At 44.9% G+C, this 23,431-nt stretch overlaps 1 protein-coding gene across 1 annotated transcript in view; it reads right to left on the reverse strand.

Annotated features, from left to right (window-relative positions):
* Window positions 1–779: 779 nt before the first annotated feature.
* The window catches only part of SNTA1 (syntrophin alpha 1), a 97,807-nt gene continuing 75,155 nt past the window's right edge, over window positions 780–23,431 (reverse strand). Inside the window, exons 3-8 of the mRNA XM_075349924.1 lie at window positions 20,961–21,162; window positions 17,774–17,960; window positions 17,547–17,677; window positions 9,192–9,388; window positions 8,723–8,910; window positions 780–6,092 (exon numbers count right to left, since the gene is read on the reverse strand). Coding sequence (XP_075206039.1) covers window positions 6,000–6,092; window positions 8,723–8,910; window positions 9,192–9,388; window positions 17,547–17,677; window positions 17,774–17,960; window positions 20,961–21,162 — 998 coding nt within the window. The 3' untranslated portion in view covers window positions 780–5,999. The remainder of the gene's footprint in view (window positions 6,093–8,722; window positions 8,911–9,191; window positions 9,389–17,546; window positions 17,678–17,773; window positions 17,961–20,960; window positions 21,163–23,431) is intronic.

Below are 23,431 nucleotides of genomic sequence, written 5' to 3' on the forward strand. Positions count from 1 at the left end.
GCCCAGTCAACATGGGGAATTTTCAGCAAACTAGACTTAATGGTGTGGATTTTCCACTCCTTTGAGGGAGGAGTAGGAGGAGGACCGAGCACGCAGGAAAAGAGGAAATACGCAATAACGCATGACATAGCCATGATAGCTAAGCGTTGCATCTTAAAACACTGGATTCAAAGGGAGGGCCCATCCATAAAGGAGGTTGTGGGCGAATTACACAACCTTCTGAAGTGGGAAAAACTAGAAGCGGAGAGGGATAAAGATGGGTTGACAGCCAAGTTTTTTGTGAGATGGAGACATTTTATTGAAAGCCAATTCACACAGGGAGAAATAATTAACCTGATGGCACCTTTTGTTCACTCGGAGTGGTATATCCTGAGCGATATCCAGGACAGCCTGGGTAAACTGAGAATCACCTAGGAGGGGGCTCTGGCGGGAGGGGGAGACGAGACGGTTGGGAATACCAAGACACGCTAGCAAAATTGAAATCATTCAGGGACGACACAGAGATTTAACGAATTGTATTGCATATGTTATATTATATTTCATTACCTATGTTTTGGTTTAATGTTACTGTATACTATCTTAAATCGAACAGCAACATGGAACTCCAAATTGGGGTATCACCCACCTCTATGTCACATTTTGTCAGACGAATGTTCTTCTTTTGCAATGATACTTGTCATGTTTTTACAAATTTGAAAAATCAATAAAAAACGTTTTGGAAAAAAAAAAAAAAAAAAAATATATATATATATATATACATAAAATAAAAACCATCAAAACAAATTTTAACATTGGTTTATTTATAATTGTAACAAACCAGAAAAAAAAATTATTGTGCAGCTAACATCTGGTAGAATGAATATCATATTAAAGCCATAATCAATGAACACGTGACAGCCTCTTGCCTATAGCAGATATACAAGTGCATCTCAATAGATTAGAATATCATCAAAAAGTTAATTTATTTAAGACATTCAATACCAAAAGGGAAACGCGTATATTATATAGTCATTACACACAGAGTGATCTATTTCAAATATTTATTTCTGTTAATGTTGATGATTATGGCTTACAGCCAATGAAAACCCAAAAGTCATTATCTCAGAAAATTAGATTATAGAAACTCAGAAATGTTGGCCTACTGAAAAGGTCTGTACAGTAAATGCCCTCAATACTTGGTTGGGGCTCTTTTTGCATGAATTACTGCATCAATGCGGCGTGACATGGAGGCAATCATCCTGTGACACTACTGAGGTGTTATGGAAGCCCAGGTTGGTTTGATAGCAGCCTTCAGCTCGTCTGCATTGTTGGGTCTGGTGTCTCTCATCTTCCTCTTGACAATACCTAATAGATTCTCTATGGGGTTTAGGTCAGGCGAGTTTGCTGGCCAATCAAGCACAGTGATACTGTGGTTATAAAACCAGGTATTGGTACTTTTGTCAGTGTGGACAGGTGCCAATGAAATTACCATGGCCGGCAGAATGAAGCATGAAGTGCTCTAAAATTTCCTGGTAGACGGCTGCTCTGACTTTGGTCTTAATAAAACACAGTGGCCTACACCAGCAGATGACATGGCTCCCCAAACCATCACTGATTGTGGAAACTTCACACTAGACCTCAAGCAGCTTGGCTTGTGGCCTCTCCACTCTTCTTCCAGACTCTGGGATCTTAATTTTCAAATGAAATGCAAAATTTACTTTCATCTGAAAACAACACCTTGGACACTTCTGGCGTTGTCTATTGGTCATGAGTGGCATGACAAAAGGAATACGACAATTGTAGCTCATGTCTTGGATACGCTTGACTGTGGTGGCTCTTAAGCACTGACTCCAGCAGCAGTCTACTCCTTGTGAATCTCCCCCAAATTTTTGAATGGCCTTTTTTTAATAATCTTATCAAGGCTGCGGTTATCCCGGTTGCTTGTGCACCTTTTTCTACCACTCTTTTTCCTTCCACTCAACTTTCCATTAATATGCTTGAATACAGTACTCTGTGAACAGCCAGCTTCTTTAGCAATGACATTTTGTGGCTTACCCTCCTTGTGGAGTGTGTCAATGACTGCCTTCTGGACATTTGGCAAGTCAGCAGTCTTCCCCATGATTGTGTAGCCTACTGAACCGGACAAATAGACCATTTTAAATGCTTAGGAAGCCTTTCCAGATGTTTTGTGGTAATTATTCAATTTTTTTGAAATAATGACTTTTTGGTTTTCATTGGCTGTAAGCCAAAATCATCAACATAAACAGAAATAAACACTTGAAGTAGATCCCTCTATTTGTAATGACTATATAATATATGCGTTTCACTGTTTGAATTGAATTACTGAAATAAATTAACTTTTTGATGGTCTAATTTATTGAGATGTACTTCTATATATATTACACTGTAAAAAATCTATATCACTTATTTACCAGTTAGACACATATTTGGCCCACATGCACATGGCGGCTGTGTTACCCACAAATCACCAGTAAGGAGTCTAATAGAATCATCCTCTTTAGGTGTCTTTATGACCCAACTCACTTGTATGGGCAGCATATTAAAGGGGTTGTCCAGTGAGGGATCATAGTAGTTGAGAAAAATTAAGGAAACCATACTCCACTTACTGATCCTCTGCCGTCCCGTTCTGATCCTTACTGTGTCCCTAATTCCTGGTCCTGTCTCTACATACAGGAACTGCCCACTACGCCAATCACAGTCTGCAGTGGGTCACCACATCACCCAGTGATTGGCTGAGGAGGCATATTCTACAATTTTCTGGGTGGGTCCTGGAGGTAGAGACCGGGTGGAATCAGTAAGTTTTTCTTAGTACTCTGCAGAGATCGGTGAGGATTAGTTTTATTTTTTGAACCACTCGGAGCCCCTTTCAAAAATGTTGTTCTCCGCTGTACAAACCCTTATGAGTCTCTGTGAACAACTACAAGACGGTGGCAAGCCGTAATACAGTGGTGTACATAGGATCTAAAGATGGTGTTCACAAAGGCTTTACCAGAAAGTAGTAAGCTTATTAAATCCTAAATCCATCTAAAATCTTCTATTTACTCCCCTTATAGTGTACACGCCGAGCTCCAGGAAGCTGAGAGGTTCTAAAGGATAATTTAACAGTGGGGATGTAAAGTAAGAGACATCCTTTTCAACTTCTTTGCACTTCTTTTTAAGTAAAGAAATAGAAATAGCCCATGAACCAAAATATTCCTACCACATGTAGTACTACAAAGACAGTAAAAGCAGCTCTCTATAGTTGAGTCTGCAAAGAGCTTCCGAAATCTCAGCTGACTGTCAAATGTGCGAATATCTACACTCAAACCATTATTTCCATATTTAAAGAAGTGTCCAGGATTAGGGATGAGCGGACAAGTGGAAGTTCGGGTTCAGAAGGTCCAGCTGGACTTTAGTTAAAAGTTCGGTTTGGGAGCCAGTTTTGATCCCAGCCCCTGAACCCCATATAAGTCAATGGGCACCAGAACTTTGGTGCTGTAAAATGGTTGTAGCAAGGGCTATTGGGCCGCAAAAGGAAGCAAAGTGGGGGTAAGAGCAGCACAATAGCCCTGCAAACAAATGTAGACAGGGAAGTAAAAAACAATGACGTGTGACTTCCCCTATTTTTAATAACCAGAGCAGGTAAAGCAGACAGCTTCGGCCCTTTGCTGTCTGCTTTACTTTTCCTGGTTATCAAAACTAGAGGGGACCCCACGATAATAATTTATTTTATAATTTAAAAGAAAAAAATGGTTTGGAGTCCCCCCCTATTTTTGATAACAAGCCAATGTAAAGCAGACAGCTGGGGGTTGGTATTATTAGGCTGGGAAGGCCCATCATTATTTGGCCCTTCCCATCCTTAAAATAGCAGCCTGCAGCTACCCCAGATGTGGCGCATTCATTAGATGTGCCAATTCTGGTGCTTTACCCATGTCTTACCAATAGTCCTGTTGTGGTAGCAATCAAGATAATAAATTTGGGGTTAATGTCAGCTGTGTATAGACAGCTGGCATCAAGTCCAGGGGTTAGTAATGGATAGGCGTCTATCAGACACCTCCATTACTAACCCATTAAGTGTACATTTAAGACACACACACACGGAAAAAATAGTTTTTTTTAATAAAGACTCCCCCATACTCCCTTGTTCACCAATTTATTAATTGAAAAAATTCTTCAACATTCCAAAATAATCCATTGATGAATAAAGACTTCCCCACACTCCCTTGTTCACCAATTTATTAAGTGAAAATAAATCCTTGAAGTTCTGACGTAATCCAATGGTGTAATATCCCACAATGCCCATCGAATCCTATGGAGCCTCACTCTGAGAACAAGGCTCTATAGGTCACTCCCGGTCAGCCGCAGCCATGGAATTTCTCAAGAGGATATTAAATTGGTGAACAAAGGAGTGTGACAGTCTTTTTTCACCAATGGATTACGTTGGAACTTTGTGGATTTTTTAAATTAGTGAATGAAGGAGTGTGGGGGAGTCTTTATTCAAATAAACCTTTTTTTTCCTGTGTGTGTGTTTTGTAACTGTACACTTACCAGGTTAGTAATTTGGGTGTCTAATAGACCTCTCTCCATTACTAACCCCTGGGCTTGGTGCCAGCTGTCAATACACAGTTGACATCAACCCCAAAAGTATTACACTGCTTGCCACCACACCAGGGCAATTGGGAAGAGCCAGGCACAGCACCAGATTGGCGCATCTAATGGAAGGCTTATATTTTTAGACTGTGAAGGCCCAAATAACCATGGGCCTTCCCAGCCTGATAATACAAGCCCCTAGTTGTCTGCTTTACCTTGGCTGGTTATCAGATATACGGGGAACCCCACACAGTTTTTAAAAATATTTAAATAAATTATTTAAGAAAACGGTGTAGGAAAACAGCCAAGGTAAAGCTGACACCGAGTGCTACAGCCAGCTTACCTGTGCTGGTTATCAAAAATAGGGGAAACCCCATATCAAAAATAGGGGAAACCCCACATAATTTTTTTTTTTTTTTTTTGCTCACAGCAGCATACTAGCATCTTGTCCATGCTGAAAAGCCTGTTGACTGGCTGTGCTGCAGCCTTTCAACAAATTTTATTTGCATACAAACAGCACCCAAACTAGGGCACGGACATCCGTGAAAAGTCCGTGTTCCAGTTCGAGTCCCAGACACCAGGTATTTGGTATGAACCCCAAACCTAACCATTCGGGTTCACTCATCCCTATACAGGATTTAAACAGGGTCTTTTTTTAACACCACTCTTATCCATGAACTTTAGCCGTATTGTAACTCTTTATTCACTTGAATATCGATCGGCTACAATACTAGGCAGAGCCCATGGATAAGAGTTTTCTGGTTTAAAGGAAAAAGACGACAATTGTTATTCTTAAAGTTGTATTTTCAGAAATCTTGGTACTGCCAAAGAAATTGCTGTCTTGACTGAGAATAATCAGCACTAATAATAATGGAGAGCAGATCATGCAAGCCAATGGACGGCTGCCATTTTCTATGGCACAGAGACTTGTTGGACTATTTAAACTTGTCAAAAGCATAGTTTCGACTGTAATAAAAATTAAATATATCAGCTCTGAATTCTGTATGGATATACATATATATATATATCTTTATATATACTTATAATAAAAACCACAAAATGTAAAGTCAAGAGTGAAAATAAGATTCTGGCATAGACTATGATGCATTCCTGCAGCTTGTGTCAACGACATTTGATTGTAGAAATCATCAGAAGGCACGAACAGTCCTGTCTCCTCCAGACGAGAACTTTTCTCTTCTGTGGACATCAAACTCACACGACGCATAAGGCACTATATTGCTGGGAGCGGAGTGTATACACCACGCATTATTCTTACAGTGTACTTCGCACCACAGTATTTAGTATGGCAAACTGCGGCTATTCCAGCACTCGCAGTTACTCAACCTATCGGTCAATCTGTGCTTCTTTTAAGTTGGGTTAGTGCATGGATCACATAGGTTCTCAATTAATTCTCTCCACGCTCTATTGTTTTAAGATAACAAACCAAGGCGAGATATCTTGGCTGACAAGAAGGAGTGAATGATGAAGACGATGGTTTTGGGGCAAGAATGGAGATCCAGTTGCTAGAAAAAAATAATTAAAAAAAAATAATGTTAATCCTTTGCCTATCAAAGCAGCACAGTGCCCATCTGGGCTGGACAGAATTCAATGGAAGATACTGACAATTTTTACTGACTTCTAACCATGTTGATTGCAGAAACTTGTGTATAGACCCACATACACACTGGAATCAAGGCTGCTGAACCCACTGACCCAACATTTAATGTCTGTGGGCCTATTGAACTCTCACCCCACAGACAATATGAGTTATTTTGGTGCACAGCATGACAGTATTTGGTATAAGAATATGGACTGCTTTTACATTGATGACCTAAACTCTTTAAAGGGAACCTGTCACCAGATTTGGCCCCTATAGGCTGCGATCACCACCACTAAGCTCTTATATACCACATTCCAGAATGCTGTACATAATTGCCCCAACCAAGCTGTATAACGTAAAAAAACCTTTTATAATACTCACCTAGGGGGCAGTCCAGTCCGATGAGCGTCACTATTTTCCAGTACAGCGCCTCCTCTCTGCTCCGATCTCCGTCCTCCTTCCACCCAGTCCAGTATGGATGACGTGTCCTACATCATCCATACAGGTCAGCATTGTGGTCCTGCGGAGGCGCACTTTGATGTCCCCTGCCCAGGGCAAATCAAAGTACTGTAATGCGCAGGCGCTAGAAAAGGTTAAAGACCGGCCGCACATGCGCACTACAATACTATGATCTGCCCTGAGCAGATCAAAGTGCACCTCAATACTGGCCAGTGCTGATGACTTGACGTGTCATGCACACTGCCCACAGAAGAAGGAGGACGACGCTCGCCACAGAGAGGAGGCACCGGACCGGAGAGCAGCGACGTCCATCGGACCAGACTGCCCCTTAGGTGAGTATGATAAGTGTTTTTTATGTTCTACACAGTGGCCTGGGCTCTTATATACAGCATTCCAGAATACTGTATATAAGAGCCTACTGGTGGTGGCCGCAGCTTATAGGGGACAAATCTAGTGACAAATTACCTTTAAGCACTGTATGGCAATGTATTTTTTTTTACTTGCAATATGGTAGTATTTGCTGTAAGTACAGTACAAAAGCATCAATTGGGATCTACTGGCAGTAATAGAGCACTTTATGATGTTATTTTTGTCCAATAACAGTATATATGCAGCATTGCATTGACGCAGCATTGTATGATTCAGTACTTGGTGGAAAGTTATGGTACTTTTCTACTAGTTTTGCTGCTTTATAAAACTGTCACTTAAAAAAAGGTATTCATTGATAAAAGTAAAGCATTAAAAAAAATAGATATTTTGTACTCTTAAAATCTACACAAATAACAACCATGAAACTGGCCTTAAAGGGAATCTGTCACCAGGTTTTTGCTATTCCATCTTGGTGTCGCATAAGGTAGGGGCCGAGACCCTGATTCCAGCAATGTGTCACTTACCGAGCTGTTTGCTGTCATTTTGGTAAAATCAATGTGTTCTCTAATGCAGATGTAGCAGTTAGGCCGGGGCCACACGGGGATTACTGCGATCCCCTCGCATGACATTCGGCTCACGCTGGCAGTACAGCAGAGCCGAGTGTCATGCGAATGTCCCTGTGACTGAAGTCCGAGCGTGCAAGCGGACCTCAGCTGCGGGGGGCGGGCCAGCACTGAGGAGGGGAGGGCCGGCGCTGCAGAGGGGAGGGATTTATCTCACCCTCTCCTCCGTTGTCGGCTATTGCCATTCTCGCTCTGCATTCGCATAACATCGGTGTACCGCAGGTGCATTGTGATTTTTATCTCGCCCCATAGACTTGAATGGGTGCAAGAGAAAGAGTCTCACATTACAATCGCAGCATGCTGCGATCGTTTTCTCGGTCCGGTTAGGGCTGAGAAAATAATCGCTCATGGGTGCTGGCACAGGCTAATATTGGTCCGAGTGGAATACAATTATTTATCGTACTCCACTCGCACCGATTTTCATGCCGTGTGGCTTAGCCTTGTACAGAGCTGATGAATATGCTGGACTACCTGAAAGCATGCCAAGTAGTCCTCTAATGATAATCTACTGCTGACTAATCAGTGATTTTATCAAAACTCCACTAAGCAGCTCAGTAAGTGACACACCGCTGGAATCAGAATCTCTGCCCCTATGTTATGCTGCTCTCAGTTTGGGTGGCAAAAACCTGGTGACAGAGTCCCTTTAAGGCTATGTGCGCACATTGCGTAGTGTCCATGCTAAAAATTCTGCAGCGATTTGGCAGTGCATGTGCGCTTCAAATCGCTGCAAAAACACTGCGTAATGGATTCAGTGTGTCTGCAGAATAGATGCTGATTTCATGCGCTCTGGATGCTGCCTGTCCCATAGACAGTGGGAGAAGCATCCAAAGCACACAAAATAAGTGACATGTTCCTTTTTTGAGCGCAACGATTTGGATCAAAATTTTGCATGCAAATCGCTGCACTCTCAAACGCAACATGCGGATGGATTATGCACAATCCTCATAGATTATGCTGGGGACGCAGGATGCATGCGTTTACGCTGCAGTGCAATACGCAGCGTAAACGCATGAAATTACGCAACGTGCTCACATAGCCTAAGAATGATCAGAATAATGCCTAGGCAAGATTGAAGTTGTGCTTTAGAAAATGATGTACGTACAATTTCTCCTTCCGGTTTGCCAAAGTCTAGATACAACATTCTGGCTCCATCATCAGAGGACATCCGAAGTCTGTCAAAAGGTTTATGGAGATGGATGATCCTGTTTAGTCCAGGTTCTTCGGTAAACAGAGTGAATCCTTGGTCAATGTGTATGGAAAATGCGCACTCTTTTCCTCCCCATGTACATGCTGGTTAAAGAGAAAGACAGATAAATTAGCAGGATGACATCAAAGTTTTGGACACATATTCACATAAGCATATGGTATAGTTTCTCCAATACCTGCAAATATCTATAGGCAAAGAGTATATATGTATTAAAGTAATATCAGTCTTGTTCACGCTACCCTGTGGTATTCATTCCCTATTTACCTGCTCGCCAAGTATATCTCGTTTGGATATCTCCAGTAATACATACCCACAAACTTGGGCACAGAGTACAGTAGCCCCAGGATACATATATCACACCTACCTGTGGTCACCTCTTGTATGAGCTCAGCTGCATTGTGGCACCCATCCACTAAAGCCCGTGTCCAGTCTGCCAGGTCTCGTTGTGTCTCCACGCTAAACAAATGTGTCTCCACCCCTTTCTGGGTGCCCGAACGGAGGGCAAATGTCAACTCTGTGTTGTATAATGAGGTGCTTTTTGGAGGCCCAGAATGTACAAGTCTATGAAATTTGGGGGAAAAAAAGAAGAATATTAGGTCACTTTAAACCAGTCACTGAAGAACTAAGCTTGGTACACCAGCTGTATGTCATGCAATAGTTGATGCCAAACCCATAAAAATTGTAGATATTTGCTAAAATGTTGCCTAGTAAAGCAGGACATATTACTAGATTTGCAAAATGAACAACATGGCTACTCTGTATACCAGTTCTCACCATGAGTCCCTGTTTATTACACCTTCTTTCAATTGCTTGATTTTATTCTGTGTCATTCTTGATGGTATCCCACCAGAGGGCCTTTGGTTTCCGCTATTTCCTTTTACCATTAACCATTCTGAGAAGCACCTCCCTTTCTAGTGGATTTGCCTTCATCACATGTCCAAAATAGGTTAGTATATGTGTGGTGATCTTGCCTTACAGGGACAATCTTGAGTTTATATGATCATGGAGCGTCTACCTGTCTACTGGATCCAGAGAAGTCTTCTCCAACACCAACCATAGCTTAAAGCAGACAAAGAATTTTTCTTCTGTCTGATATCCTGAGTGTCTACGTCTTACAGCCATATGTCGCAATTTGGAACACAATTGCAGTGATTAGTCTCCTATTGACAGTGACCCAGAAATTCTTGCACTGTCCATATTCACCATGGATGCAAGTCCCAGTGCTAAGCGACGCTTGACCTCCACTATGATTAATGAGGGATCCAGGAAAAATGAAGCTTTTGATCACTTCTATTTGTAATGCGGGCTTCCTCGATTTCGTATTTTTGATGTTCATGTAAAGTCTCATAGTCTCGTTTTATTTTTTTCAACTTCAGGATCAGCTTCTTCCGGTCAATGTCAATCTCTGTTAGCAGTGTTAAATCATTTCAATATCTCAAATTGATGAAGGTTCTTAGAGCTATTTTCACCCCAAACTCAAATCAGCATCCTCATTAATTCTCCATAGATGTTGAAAAGAAAAGGAGCAAGAAAAATTTTTGTGCCCATTTTTTCTTTTTGATCTTGAGCCATTGTGGATGTCCATATTTTGTTTGCACTGTAGCTTCTTGATCGTCATAGAGTGGTCTGATCAGGTGCCCTGACACTCCTAAATCAGTGTTTCACAAAGCGTAATCTGCTCAAGACAGTCACAAAACCTTGGTATAATCAATGAAGCACGGGTAAAGCTTATTCTCTTACTCCTTTGCCTTTTCTATGATCCACCTCATGTTTGTCATGTGATCACAGGTCCATCTGCCCTCACAGAATCCAGATTGGGCGTCAGAATGTTTTCTATAAAGGATGATGCCTCAATGGTATTTAGAAGCACCAAGCACCTTGCATGGTGAAATACTGGCGATTGTTCTGAAAGGCTGGTGTCACAAGTCCGTTTTTTGCCATCAGGCACAATCCAGCGAAATGCGGATAAAATGGATCCGGCGCTGGATCCGTTTTATTCCTCATTGACTTGTATTAGCGCCGGATTGTGCCGGACGGCCTCATGTTGCATCCGGCGTGCACCGGATCCGCTGAAAAATCGTTGTCCGGCGGCCGGAAAGGACGCAGCATGCAGCGTTTTGCGGCTGCGGCGAAAAAACGGACCACGCCAAATCTGACGCCATATGGCATGTTGTATAATGGAAGCCTATCTGTGACGGATCCGTTGCATCAGGCAGAAACCGGATTGTGCCTGATGGCAAAAAACGGATGTGTGAAACCAGCCAAAGTGGCAGAGTTTCTGGCATTTCCTTTCTTTGGCAATGGGATGAAAACTGATTGATTTATTTAGTCAGGTATTCTCCCTATGATTCAGATAGATTTTTCCCCTCCCACACTAGTGGGATTTATGTCTGATATTTCCTCTGTTAAAATCTGACCTATGTAATGTTGTTTACGTTTGTAAATTAATCTTTAATAAAGAACATGTTTTTAGTGGATGTGTTACTCCAATTTTTCTATGGTTTCAGATCTTTTGGTAAAGTGTTATCAGTGTGGTTCCTTTTTGGTAAAGTGCTGTCAGTGTGGTTCCTTTTTGGTAAAGCGTTATCAGTGTGGTTCCGTTTTGGTAAAGCGTAATCAGTGTGGTTCCTTTTTGGTAAAGTGCTATCAGTGTGGTTCCTTTTTGGTAAAGTGCTATCAGTGTGGTTCCTTTTTGGTAAAGTGCTATCAGTGTGGTTCCTTTTTGGTAAAGTGCTATCAGTGTGGTTCCTTATTGGTAAAGTGTAATAAGTGTGGTTCCGTTTTGGTAAAGCGTTATCAGTGTGGTTCCTTTTTGGTAAAGCGATATCAGTGTGGTTCCTTTTTGGTAAAGCGATATCAGTGTGGTTCCTTTTTGGTAAAGCGTTATCAGTGTGGTTCCTTTTTGGTAAAGCGTTATCAGTGTGGTTCCTTTTTGGTAAAGCGATATCAGTGTGGTTCCTTTTTGGTAAAGCGATATCAGTGTGGTTCCTTTGTGGTAAAGCGTTATCAGTGTGGTTCCTTTTTGGTAAAGCGATATCAGTGTGGTTCCTTTGTGGTAAAGCGTTATCAGTGTGGTTCCTTTTTGGTAAAGCGATATCAGTGTGGTTCCTTTTTGGTAAAGCGTTATCAGTGTGGTTCCTTTTTGGTAAAGCGATATCAGTGTGGTTCCTCACAGTACCTGCAATTCAGTGTGATGTTGGACCTGCTCCTCCTCCCTTCTGGGACATTACATCACAGATCAGGGTGAATGGCCTGCTAAAGGCTGCTAATAGCTGTAAATAAGCCCCCCAATAATATCTCCTTCCCTACATTGTTATATCAGGAAGCAGGCCATGCTTCCACCAGGTTTGTTTGCTTTTCATAAGAGACTTTTCTGAATTCTGCAATTACTTCTTATTACAATTCATTTAAGCAAGTATTATTATAGACTGTCCAAATACAAAGACAACATTTTATTAGCTACTGGAGAAAAGAGTCATTTTAATACAACATAGCAGAGTTTATTTGCTATACATGTGTCTTGCCACTAGGTGGCAGTAGATTTCTATAAATCAATTTTTTATGACATTTTACGAGGAAAATGAGACATTCTAGATGTTTATACTTTTACTAAAGCTTCCTGCACAAGATGAGCAAATCTTGAAAAATTCTCTAAAACATGAATCACCTATCCTTGCACATTCCAGCAAAGGAAATGAAGAACAAACATTTTTTTAGAATTCCTCCCTCTTATTCAACCATAATAGTTATAACTTGAGGAGTAAACTTTAAGAAAAAAAAGTCCACAGAGGTGGACAACCTCAAGGTAATTAATGCAATTCAGTTCATTAAAATGTTTGCTTTTACAAATGCTTTGTTTCTCTACACAATACATTTTTATATAGTCTGTGGTCATATATCAGCTGAAAGGCACTCAGAAAAAGACAGATAAAAGAGTTAGAAACTGTCATATCAGTGTCGCGGGCGGGGAGGAGGGTGTCGGCACACTACGCTCACCCCCTTCTGCTCGGGTCCGGCGGCCGCTGTTCAGTGGTGGCTCGAGCTGTAGGCCGGATCCCGGGGGTTTCTCGAGCGGCACTCCTCGCCCGTGAGTGAAAAGGGGAATTTTAGTTGGGGAGATTGTTTATTGTCCGTGACGCCACCCACGGTTGTGGTGATTGAGTGTACACCACTGCTGCTCTATATGGGGATCCCGGGGATGGTGAGGCGGAGCAGCCAGTTGTTGTGTTGCCCCTCCGTGGGTAGGGGTTGGTGATCCCGGGGCCCAGTGGGGTGCAGGGGCGCAGGGGCAGTGCTGTGCCTTGCGGCACTGAGGTACTCACTCAGCCAGTAAACACGACACAGTTCTCGGTGACGGTCTCTTCCCTGCACCTTTGAAATGTCTGTTTGGTAGCCTCCGTGGTCCTTCCAGCAACCTCCAGACAGTCTCATTGCAGACCTTCACCACCGTCTGCTGACCTTGCTGACTCCGTCTGGGCACACAGCCACAGATCAACTTCAGGCTTTCTGTCACTTTCACTGGTGTTTCGCTCCACTCTAGCTCCCTCCTGAGCTATACTCCTTTCACTTCTACTTAGCTGTTTACTTAAGCTCGTCCCTGAGCTCACTGTACTTGAGCCCTGCCTGGGCTACTCTGCCTGGTCCTTCCTGCTTCCAGAGCTGTGAACTCCTTGGTGGGCGGACACCAACCGCCTGGCTCCACCCCCTGGTGTGAATCATCAGTCTCTGGAGGAAGGCAACAAGGATTTGTGGGTTAGCTGGTGTATCTGCAGGGAATGTGGGGTGTGTGTGTGTTGTTACCTGTGTCCCCTGGCTTGCCCAGGGCGACACATTCCCCCTTAGCAAAACGCAGACCGTCCTCGGGCTGCCCGTCCAACACCGGTTTTATTTTCCTTTTGTTTTCTGTAAATGTAAAAAGGTATAACATGATAAACGGTAAATTATGTACATTTTTAATAACAACTCTTCCCAAGACGGGAGGCACATTTCTTTTAACGTTGCAAAACGGTTTACGGTTACGGTTTCCGCTCTCTCCCACCCAAGCAACCTGGCCCTGATGCTGCCCCTAAAGCCCAGCCAGCACCCCTTGACCCACAGTCCAGCACACGGTACCCGAGCGGGATCTGTCCTTCCCTCCAGAGGGTAGCCACCGGTTCCTTTGGTGGCTGGGCCCCAGCCTGCTCTGCTCAGGGCCCTCCCTCCAACCTGCCTCTCCGAAGGCGGCATTGCGGAAACGGTAACGGCAAACAACATATTTACAAGCCACTAACGTTTGTGGTTGCCCTGCAAGTTCACGGGCTTTTCCATGGATAGTTCCCATGCAAAACTTTAAACGGTCCCCACGGGGACAACGGTGCCGGCTCCAGCCGGTTGCAATCACAAAGCAAATCAGGTGACTTTCACGGTATCATCATTTTTCATATCATCAGAACTTTCAAAACTTTCTCAAACAACAATGGTGGTCCCAACGGGGACTGGACAACGGTGCTCCGCTGCCCTACTCCAGGCCTTCAGCTTCATCCCCTTCCACCAGCATATCCAACATGCACTGACATGCCTGCGGTGACAGGGGCACCCGGTACTCATTTCCACCGGTACACGGGGCATGGACGACCACTGGGGCTCCTACATAGTGGGAACGCTCACTTGCTCCTTCAACTGCTACAGCGGACCAGGGGATGGCAGGAGTCGTCATCTCTTGTTCCTGCGTCAGGCGGGTTGCCGCCAGCTGTCGCAGCCTCCTGGCCTCCAGCATCCAGCACTTCAGCCCCTTCTGCGGTAGCACGGAGCAGCAGATTAGGCGAGCTGACATTAAGGTGCCTCATGAGTAACGGCAAGGGTGATGCATAGGCCGAGACTAGGCCGGGCCCCTCAGCTGCAGCGGCCGGTCCTGGGAGGACATAGGGACGTGGGTCACCAGTCGACTCTGCTACATCCATTCCCCCTCCGTACCTCGGGGCAGTTGTAAGCAGCTCCTCCACCTCATCGGTCCACTGCTCCATCATCCGGAAAATCTGATCCTGCTGACGCTGGTGGAATTGCATCACCCGGGGCTTCATCCAAGCCACGGTCTCGGGCTCAGGGTCTGGCACAGTCTCTACTGGGACTTCTGGCACTATGCTGTTAAGGGGCCGCGGTTCTAGCGGTTCCCCCTGGTATACTTCAGGGACGTCCCGGACGTCTGCAGCCGGCTGGTCCGCCGGAGCGGCCGGGCCGGGTATCGCTACCGGTTGGGCAGGTAGCGGGCCTAATGGTGGGGTGGCAGCAGCTATTACGGGTAGTAGGGAGAGAGGTAGGGTGAGCGGAAGCCGGCCGGGCCCCTCAGCTCCAACGGCCGATCCCTCAGGAATACAGGGGCGTGGGTCGCTTACCCGCTCCTCCAAATCCTCTTCTGCCTCGCGTCTCCACATAGCAGCCACCACATCCGCCATGTCGGTCTCCCACTCCTCCAGGAGGAGTTGCATATGGGCCTGCAGACGATTACTCAGCGGGACGGTCCGGTCCCTCAACCACGTCGCCGTGCCAGGCGCGGGGGCTTCCTCGTTGTGAGCAGGGTTTTGCATCTTGATAACGAGGTCTTCCAGGAACCCAATATCGCTGCAGAGTCCTGGCGTCCCTGCTTTTATAGCTGCAGCTACATGCGTCCAGCCGCCATCGCGACCCCCCTTAGCTCTCCCCGGCCCCTCCTCTCCCGGGGCGGGGTTTTGGCCTTCGCGCCTCTACTGCTCGAGAAGACGCTCGAGCGGGAACTTTTCGCGCCAAAGATGGCGGCTTCTGAAATTTTTCTGCCGGATACCTCCGGCGGTAACAAGGCGCACCTCTACCAGACGGCAGAGCGGTAAGATCCTGTTCACAGCGCCAAGTTGTCGCGGGCGGGGAGGAGGGTGTCGGCACACTACGCTCACCCCCTTCTGCTCGGGTCCGGCGGCCGCTGCTCAGTGGTGGCTCGAGCTGTAGGCCGGATCCCGGGGGTTTCTCGAGCGGCACTCCTCGCCCGTGAGTGAAAAGGGGAATTTTGGTTGGGGAGATTGTTTATTGTCCGTGACGCCACCCACGGTTGTGGTGATTGAGTGTACACCACCGCTGCTCTATATGGGGATCCCGGGGATGGTGAGGCGGAGCAGCCAGTTGTTGTGTTACCCCTCCGTGGGTAGGGGTTGGTGATCCCGGGGCCCAGTGGGGTGCAGGGGCGCAGGGGCAGTGCTGTGCCTTGCGGCACTGAGGTACTCACTCAGCCAGTAAACACGACACAGTTCTCGGTAAACAAACGGCTGGTTGGACGGGTCCCTCGGACGGTTCACGGTGCTGCGGTTCCCTGCAGTTAGCGGTGACGGTGTCTTCCCTGCACCTTTGAAATGTCTGTTTGGTAGCGGTGGATTCCCACCGGTTACCCGCTCCCCGACTACAATCTGTGCCGGAGGAGCTCCACACTTTGCCCGCAGGCGCCGGCCCTGGGAAACTGGTGCCTTGGCGGTGGCGGTGTTTCCCCGTTGTGGTTGGACCTTTGCCGTCAATCAGGACTTGCTTGTTGGGGGATCTACGTCCCCTTCACTAACGGATTTGGCAATTCACGGCGACTCCTAGCCTTGCCGGGATCCGGAAAACCCCTGCCTTGGTGCTGACTGCCTTTTGTATACTGCTCCAGACCCCCGGATACACACAGCCTCCGTGGTCCTTCCAACAACCTCCAGACAGTCCCACTGCAGACCTTCACCACCGTCTGCTGACCTTGCTGACTCCGTCTGGGCACACAGCCACAGATCAACTTCAGGCTTTCTGTCACTTTCACTGGTGTTTCGCTCAACTCTAGCTCCCTCCTGAGCTATACTCCTTTCACTTCTACTTAGCTGTTTACTTAAGCTCGTCCCTGAGCTCACTGCACTTGAGCCCTGCCTGGGCTACTCTGCTTGGTCCTTCCTGCCTCCAGAGCTGTGAACTCCTTGGTGGGCGGACACCAACCGCCTGGCTCCACCCCCTGGTGTGAATCATCAGCCTCTGGAGGAAGGCAACAAGGATTTGTGGGTTAGCTGGTGTATCTGCAGGGAATGTGGGGTGTGTGTGTGTTGTTACCTGTGTCCCCTGGCTTGCCCAGGGCGACACATCAGCAGTTCAGAAGGAGCTCACTGATAGATTCTTAGTTAACCCACTCAGCAACGGACAGTGCAACACAGAGGCTATAGAAGGTAAACTGTGCAAGATCTTTAATGAAAACAAATGATGAAAAATGATTTTTAGCCAAAAGTACATGCACTTAAAGGGAATCTGTCAATAGATTTTTGCTATGTAATCTGAAGACAACATGCTTCATAGGTTATCATGCAGATATTAGCAATGCCTCTCTGATCACACCATGTGCAGTTGTTTAGCTGCAATATTCGTTTTAACTTCACAAGATTATAATTGCCATACAAGGTCAGTTAGAGTTCAGCTAGTCCAACACAAGCCCAGCTGTAATTAGCAGCTCAATGTCTATAGACTTTGTATATAGAGAGCCTGGTATGGGTGAGGGCAACTTTCTGAGCTTGGCTACATGCTAAATCTAAGTACCATGTGTCAGAATGGCTGCATCGAGAAACTAAGTGATACATGATTGGATTCAGTATCTCTTTGCGTACATTATGCTGCTCTCAGATGAGACAGATTACCTTTAAGTAAGAGAACATCATTTGTCTCTAAAGATGGTCAACCTAAGACCTTCTCCATGTCATTTCTCAATTACCTGGTGGCAATCAGTGGATGGCAGAATACAGGTTTACTGAAGCCGTCTCTGGTGTGGGGAAGGCTATTGTATAGTAAAAGATCTTTCTCTGTGAGAATTGCCAAGAGTTTCTGCATTTCATCTTGTGGGAGCTTCAAAAAAAAGAAAAAACAACATCAATAGACAAAAGGAGAGAATATCCGACATCAGCGCGTTGCGATCAGCAGCCCTCAGACAAAAAGCCATACCTGTTCTGTCAGCCAGCCCATGTGTTTCACATCCTTGCCCACAAGCTGTTTGACGTCTTCTCGGACTCGTGGCATCAGAGCATTGACATTGGCATGAATGGCACTGAACCAGGACTGGGCTGTACCCTCATCCTTTGCTCGCAGGAAAAGAACATCTCTTCCATCTGCTGAACAAATCTCTAGGTATCTGCATAAAAATAAAGGCAAACCAAGTGAAATAAGTCAATATTATATAGACATGGGTCCAACATGGCACTAGAAGTGAGGTTGGGCAATACTTTCTTGACGGCAGTCATTAGAAGGCAGGCAGCATTAACCAGTTCTGGTCCCTACGGCCTGCATTGCCTTATAAATCAGTGTGGCAATGCATGCTCATGACAGACATATAAGTAGCACGGTGATGCTGCACTGTGCAGGGGTTGACATTGGACACTACGGGTGTTTATTCGTAGATATTGTGGCTCTCACTTTTATTGACTTTATTATGATGTCACGGACTGTAACTGGCAAATACACAAGTCCATATTCTGTATATTTGGGAACCGCCTTGTGTTCATCTTGGGAAGGATCAGCTTGAAATGACTTTCAGGTCCAAATGGCCTCTAGTTTATCCCATAATATGGCCACCACAGGCTGTGATTTCTCTATGGACAGTGTTATAAGACATCACAGACATGCCCCTTTCACCGTCCTCTAATGGACAATTGCCAATGACAAAGAAGGGATGAGCACAGGGCTAACACCTTTGACACTCGTCCAGCAGAGGGCAGTGGATGGGGAGCGGGCATGTCTGTGACTTCACAGAAAACGACAAAAATTCCAAAAATCTTACAGAAAAAAGGCAGCTTACCTTCGTGACACCAAAGCACTATAGAATACAGCAGACGCCATTGATGTACTTTTATAGTGCTGGGCAGCCCGCTTGTTCTACGGTAATAGTATGGGCGTCATCAATAGGCTCTAAGCCAGACACTGTGCATCACACGTACCTGTGCGCCCTATAAAATCCTTATCTGTGTGCATTTATAGTACTAGACAACCACTCCCTCCATGAATGGTAGGTTTGTGATTGATTGTTTCATCAGTATTTTGCACCTCTGCCGCCCTGACCTCTGTCCTGGGGGTCTGTTGAATCCTGTAGTGCTTTGGTATTGTGATCTGGTGTCGGTCAGGAAGATTTTTTTGAACTTTTATCCTTTTCTGTGAACTTGCTTTTGAATTTAGTGTAGGAACTCACAAGGTAATGGGGAACCTTGACGTGGGTTGCGAGTTTATGTATTTTGGCATTGTGATCTGGTGTCAGTAAGGGTACTTTCACACTACATTTTTTTAACATGCGACCTGAACGTTTTTTTAAAACAAAAACGGATCCAGTACAAATGCATTTTCATTTCAATGCATTTGCAATGGACTTGCGTCAACATGCGTTCACATGTGGTTGCGTGCGGTACAGTTAGCATCCAGTGACTTGCAGTATTTTAACTCTTTTAAAAAATGCTTCTTGTAGCGTTTTTGACCTGCGTCCAAATATTGCAAGTCACCGGATCCTGACTGTACCGCACGCAAATGCATGTGAACAGTGGTATGCTGATAGAAAGGATCCTGTTTGCTCTACTGAGCATGCCCAGAAACCAGCCTGGCGTGATCACAGTCTTTCTCTCCCTCTCTTCTTTCTCCCTCTCTTCTCTCCCCCCTCTCTCCTCTCTCTCTCTCCTCTCTCGCTCTCTCCCCCCCTCTCTTCTATCTCTCCCTCCCCCCTCTCTCCTCTCTCCCTCCTCTCTCGCTCTCTCCCCCCTCTCTCCTCTCTCCCTCTCCTCTCTCTCCTCCCTCAATCCCCTCTCCCTTCAAGAGTGACGTGTGCATTTGCAGGCTGTCAGGTCGAGTTCCATTGACTTCCGATCAAATTACTCCAATGCCTGTCCATAAACTGCAAGTGAAAGGATCCTGTAAAATAACACTTGCGTTTGCATGCGTTCAACAGGATCCAGTCATATGCGGTTTGCGGTTTTTTTCTGATGTCCGTCAAAAGCATGTTAAAAAAATGGTGTGAAAGTACCCTAAAAAAGGAAGGTTGCCTTCTTCTGAGACTTTCAAGGATGCTCTACATTGGAGTCACGGACGGCTGTGGCCATTTCGTAGCAATGATAAAGATGGACTGGAATGAAGGACTGTGACAGGTTCATTCAAAAGAGGGGTGCCAAGTATGTTGACTATTGTTAAAAAACTGAGAAAAATAAAGAAGGGGGGGCGCAAATGGTGTGTTATCTGGTGGTACCAGCAAGAAATTATTAAGGTGCACTAACCTAGTGCGGTTGTGTACAGACAACTACTATGAGCACATAGTATAGAGGGCTGCTGCAGAACCCACGGAAAACAGCAATGGAGTAGGTGGAAGAAAAGGGTTAATCCGCGCTGCCAGAAGAAGATCAATGAAGGTTAAAATACCTGATTTTATTGTTCTACTCATTTCGGAGTTGTACAACTCCTTCAGAACAAAATCCCTATTGATTATTTTACCTGAAGAAGGAGTCGTACGACTCCGAAACGCTTAGAACAATAAGATCAGACGTTTTAACCTCCATCAATCTTCAGTGATCTTGTTCTGGCAGCGTGGATTAACCCTTTTCTTCCCCCTACTCCAAGTATGTTGACTAGGTATAGCCAGTCTTTTAGTTTGGACTGAAGTGTTGATTTATGAATATATGACCTAAAAATGTACGGTTGAAACTGGCACAGTAACTAACATCTATGTGCCATTCATCTCTGTTGAAGAGCACTGGATGGATTATGCCCTCATTCCTTCTGTGCTGTGAACTGCAGCAATGTTTCGCTCTCAACCACACACAGGTAACCAGAGAAATCCCAGGCAGAGGGCCAGCTAAAAAACTGAACAGGAATAGATGAAAGCCGAGGACATACTGTATGTACCATAACTCTGTTATAGAGCCTGTTAGAAACCCAATTTAAGATGGCTCAATAACCCATGGGTATAGGATTTGGGGACCTGTTATGGATGAGCAGAAAATGGTTACTGGGGCATTGGTAAAGCAAGACAAGTGCCAAGTCATTCTGTTCTGGAATAGCAGAGCAACAAAATATACCAGCATTGGCAGGTGGTTCCTTATTGTCTTCTACAAATATGATCCTATGAGGATTATAAGAGTTTTAGGATTATTCCCTTTCTCACCTGGGCTCAGGATCAGCAGGTAAGAACGTGCGGGATACATAACACATCTTCAGTGGTATGCTCTTCCCATCCTTGATATCCCGAGGAGGTAAGGCTGGAGAGCTCTTCTTGTGAGGAGGGGTTGCAGATGTACCATCCCAGCTTACTGGAACACCGGACGTAGAGCCTTTGAAGAAGGGAGATATCTCCTTCATATACTTCACTGTGGAGACAAGATGATGAATAGGTAGTACATTATATAATGAGACAGGGAGACAACTCAAGTGTCTATACTATATCAATAACAGGTCTTTCACCAGAGACATTATTTCCTCATGCCCTGGAGATAGTCGTCAACCCTTGATTTAAAGACCTGTCCTTTAACTGGTACATTTCTTCATGACATTAATGAACATCATTCAAAATACTGTGCCTAAATGTCAGCCGGCAAAATTTTCATATTCATAAAATATATTTAAGTCTTCAACATATTTTAGCAGATGATGTCAGTTGCTTTGTGTCAGTACTGATAAGATCATTTCTATGCACCAATATTTCACAATACGTGCCAAGTAAAAACATATGTATACATTCCAACATGTGTCTATTGGTCATAATCAGTGCAGATAGAAATATGCAAACATTATACTGAGATCCTGGGGCGCAATGATGGTGGTCGCAGAGATTGCAACCGGGCCTGTGCTGCAGTGGGGCTCACCGACCCCCGTGCCTACTTCAGCTAGATGTGCATTTGAGGACACACATTCAGCTGAAGTGTATTGTGGCACAGAGACCCATTGGGTCATATATACTGGAATGGGGGAGATATATACTAGGATGGGGAGGGACACAAACCTGAAAGGGGCACAGGAAGAGAATCATATACACTAGGATGGGGGTCATGTATACCACAATGGTATACAATACCAGACATGAGTTAACTAATCTCAGCAGTGGCATAACTACCGTATGATGGGCCCTGGTGTAAGATTTGGATCTGAGCCCCCGTCTTTGCATGTTGGTCAAATGTGTATTCTCATATAGTTTTCTAAATCTTATAAATATATGTGTTGCCCTCTTCCCCCTTATGTAGTAATGTCCCTCATACTAGGCCAATTCCAGTTCCCTATCCTAGACCCCTTCCATTTTTATATGTCCCCTATCCTGGTATATATATGTACCCCATCCTAGTATATATGTCCCTCAAACTTGGTCCCCTTCTAGGTATATATGTCCCCCATCCTGGTATATATGACCCCCACCCTAGTACTGTAAAAATAAAGATAGAAAGAAAAAATGATCATTGAGTCCGCCCGTATTATGATATCCAGCACAGATAAAGCATACAGCTACAGGCTGCATCCCCCAGCTGTGCGCTTATCTTGGCTATGTATGAAAATAAGAGGAACCGCATGTGGATTTATATATTTTTTAAATTAACTAAATAAATAAATAAATAAATGATTAAAAAAGGCGTGCAGTCCCCCCCCCAATTTTGATACCCAGCTATGATCAAGCCCAACAGCTGGGTGCTGGTAATCTCAGGCTGGGAAGAATGCTTATTGCCCCCCCCTTAAACTAGAAATAGCAACCTGCGGCCACCCAGGATTGTCGCATCCATTACAAGTGTCAATCCCAGAACTTTTTTGGGCTCTTCCCAATTACCCTGGTTCGGTGGCAATCGGGGTAACAAGGGGTTAATAACAGCTCAAAGCTGCCACTAAGCCTTGAATTTGTAATGGGAGACCCCACCATTAATATCTGTAAATGAAAAGAAATAAACACAAACAACGAAAAAATCCTTTATTTAAAAAATAAAAGAAAAAAAAACACCTTCTTTTACCAATTTATTAACCCCCAAAACACCCAGGTCTGACGTAATCCACATAAAGTCCAATGATGATTCCAGCTCTGCTACATCTGAAGTGACCTCTGGCGGCCATAGAATGTGACCGCCCACTGTGATCTTCAGGCAGGCAATGAGCTGCAGTGATGAGAGGTGACAACACTTAGGTTAGTTGTGGTCACAGCTGAAGGTTCCCAGGGCCTTCCGCCTGTGATCACAGGTAACCTGACCTTAGATGACCTCAGTAAAATCAGTGACCTCACCTCACCTTCAACAGCATGTTCCTGCACCCAATCTACACCTCCTGGCAAAAAAAACACATCACTACCGCATTCGGTCTGATGCAGTAGGCATGCAATTTTTTGGCAGATGTAGATTAGGTGCAGGAATATGGTATAAAAATGTCATCACTGAATTTGCACCTCTTGGCCCAAAAATGTCTTTTGACGCCGTTTCGGTAGGGTTTTTTACCAGGAGGTGCAAATTTGGTGCTGAAATCTGGTGCAGACATTTCAGCACTAAATTTGCACCTCCTGGCAGAAAACTGCATGTCTTGCTAAAAAATCCACATCAAAACCACATCCAGTATGATGCGATAATGATGCGTTTTTTTGACAGGAGGTGTAGATTGGGTTGCAGGAATATG

The sequence above is a fragment of the Anomaloglossus baeobatrachus genome, chromosome 5, assembly GCF_048569485.1.
Source record: "Anomaloglossus baeobatrachus isolate aAnoBae1 chromosome 5, aAnoBae1.hap1, whole genome shotgun sequence".
NCBI classification, from domain to species: Eukaryota; Metazoa; Chordata; class Amphibia; order Anura; family Aromobatidae; genus Anomaloglossus; species Anomaloglossus baeobatrachus.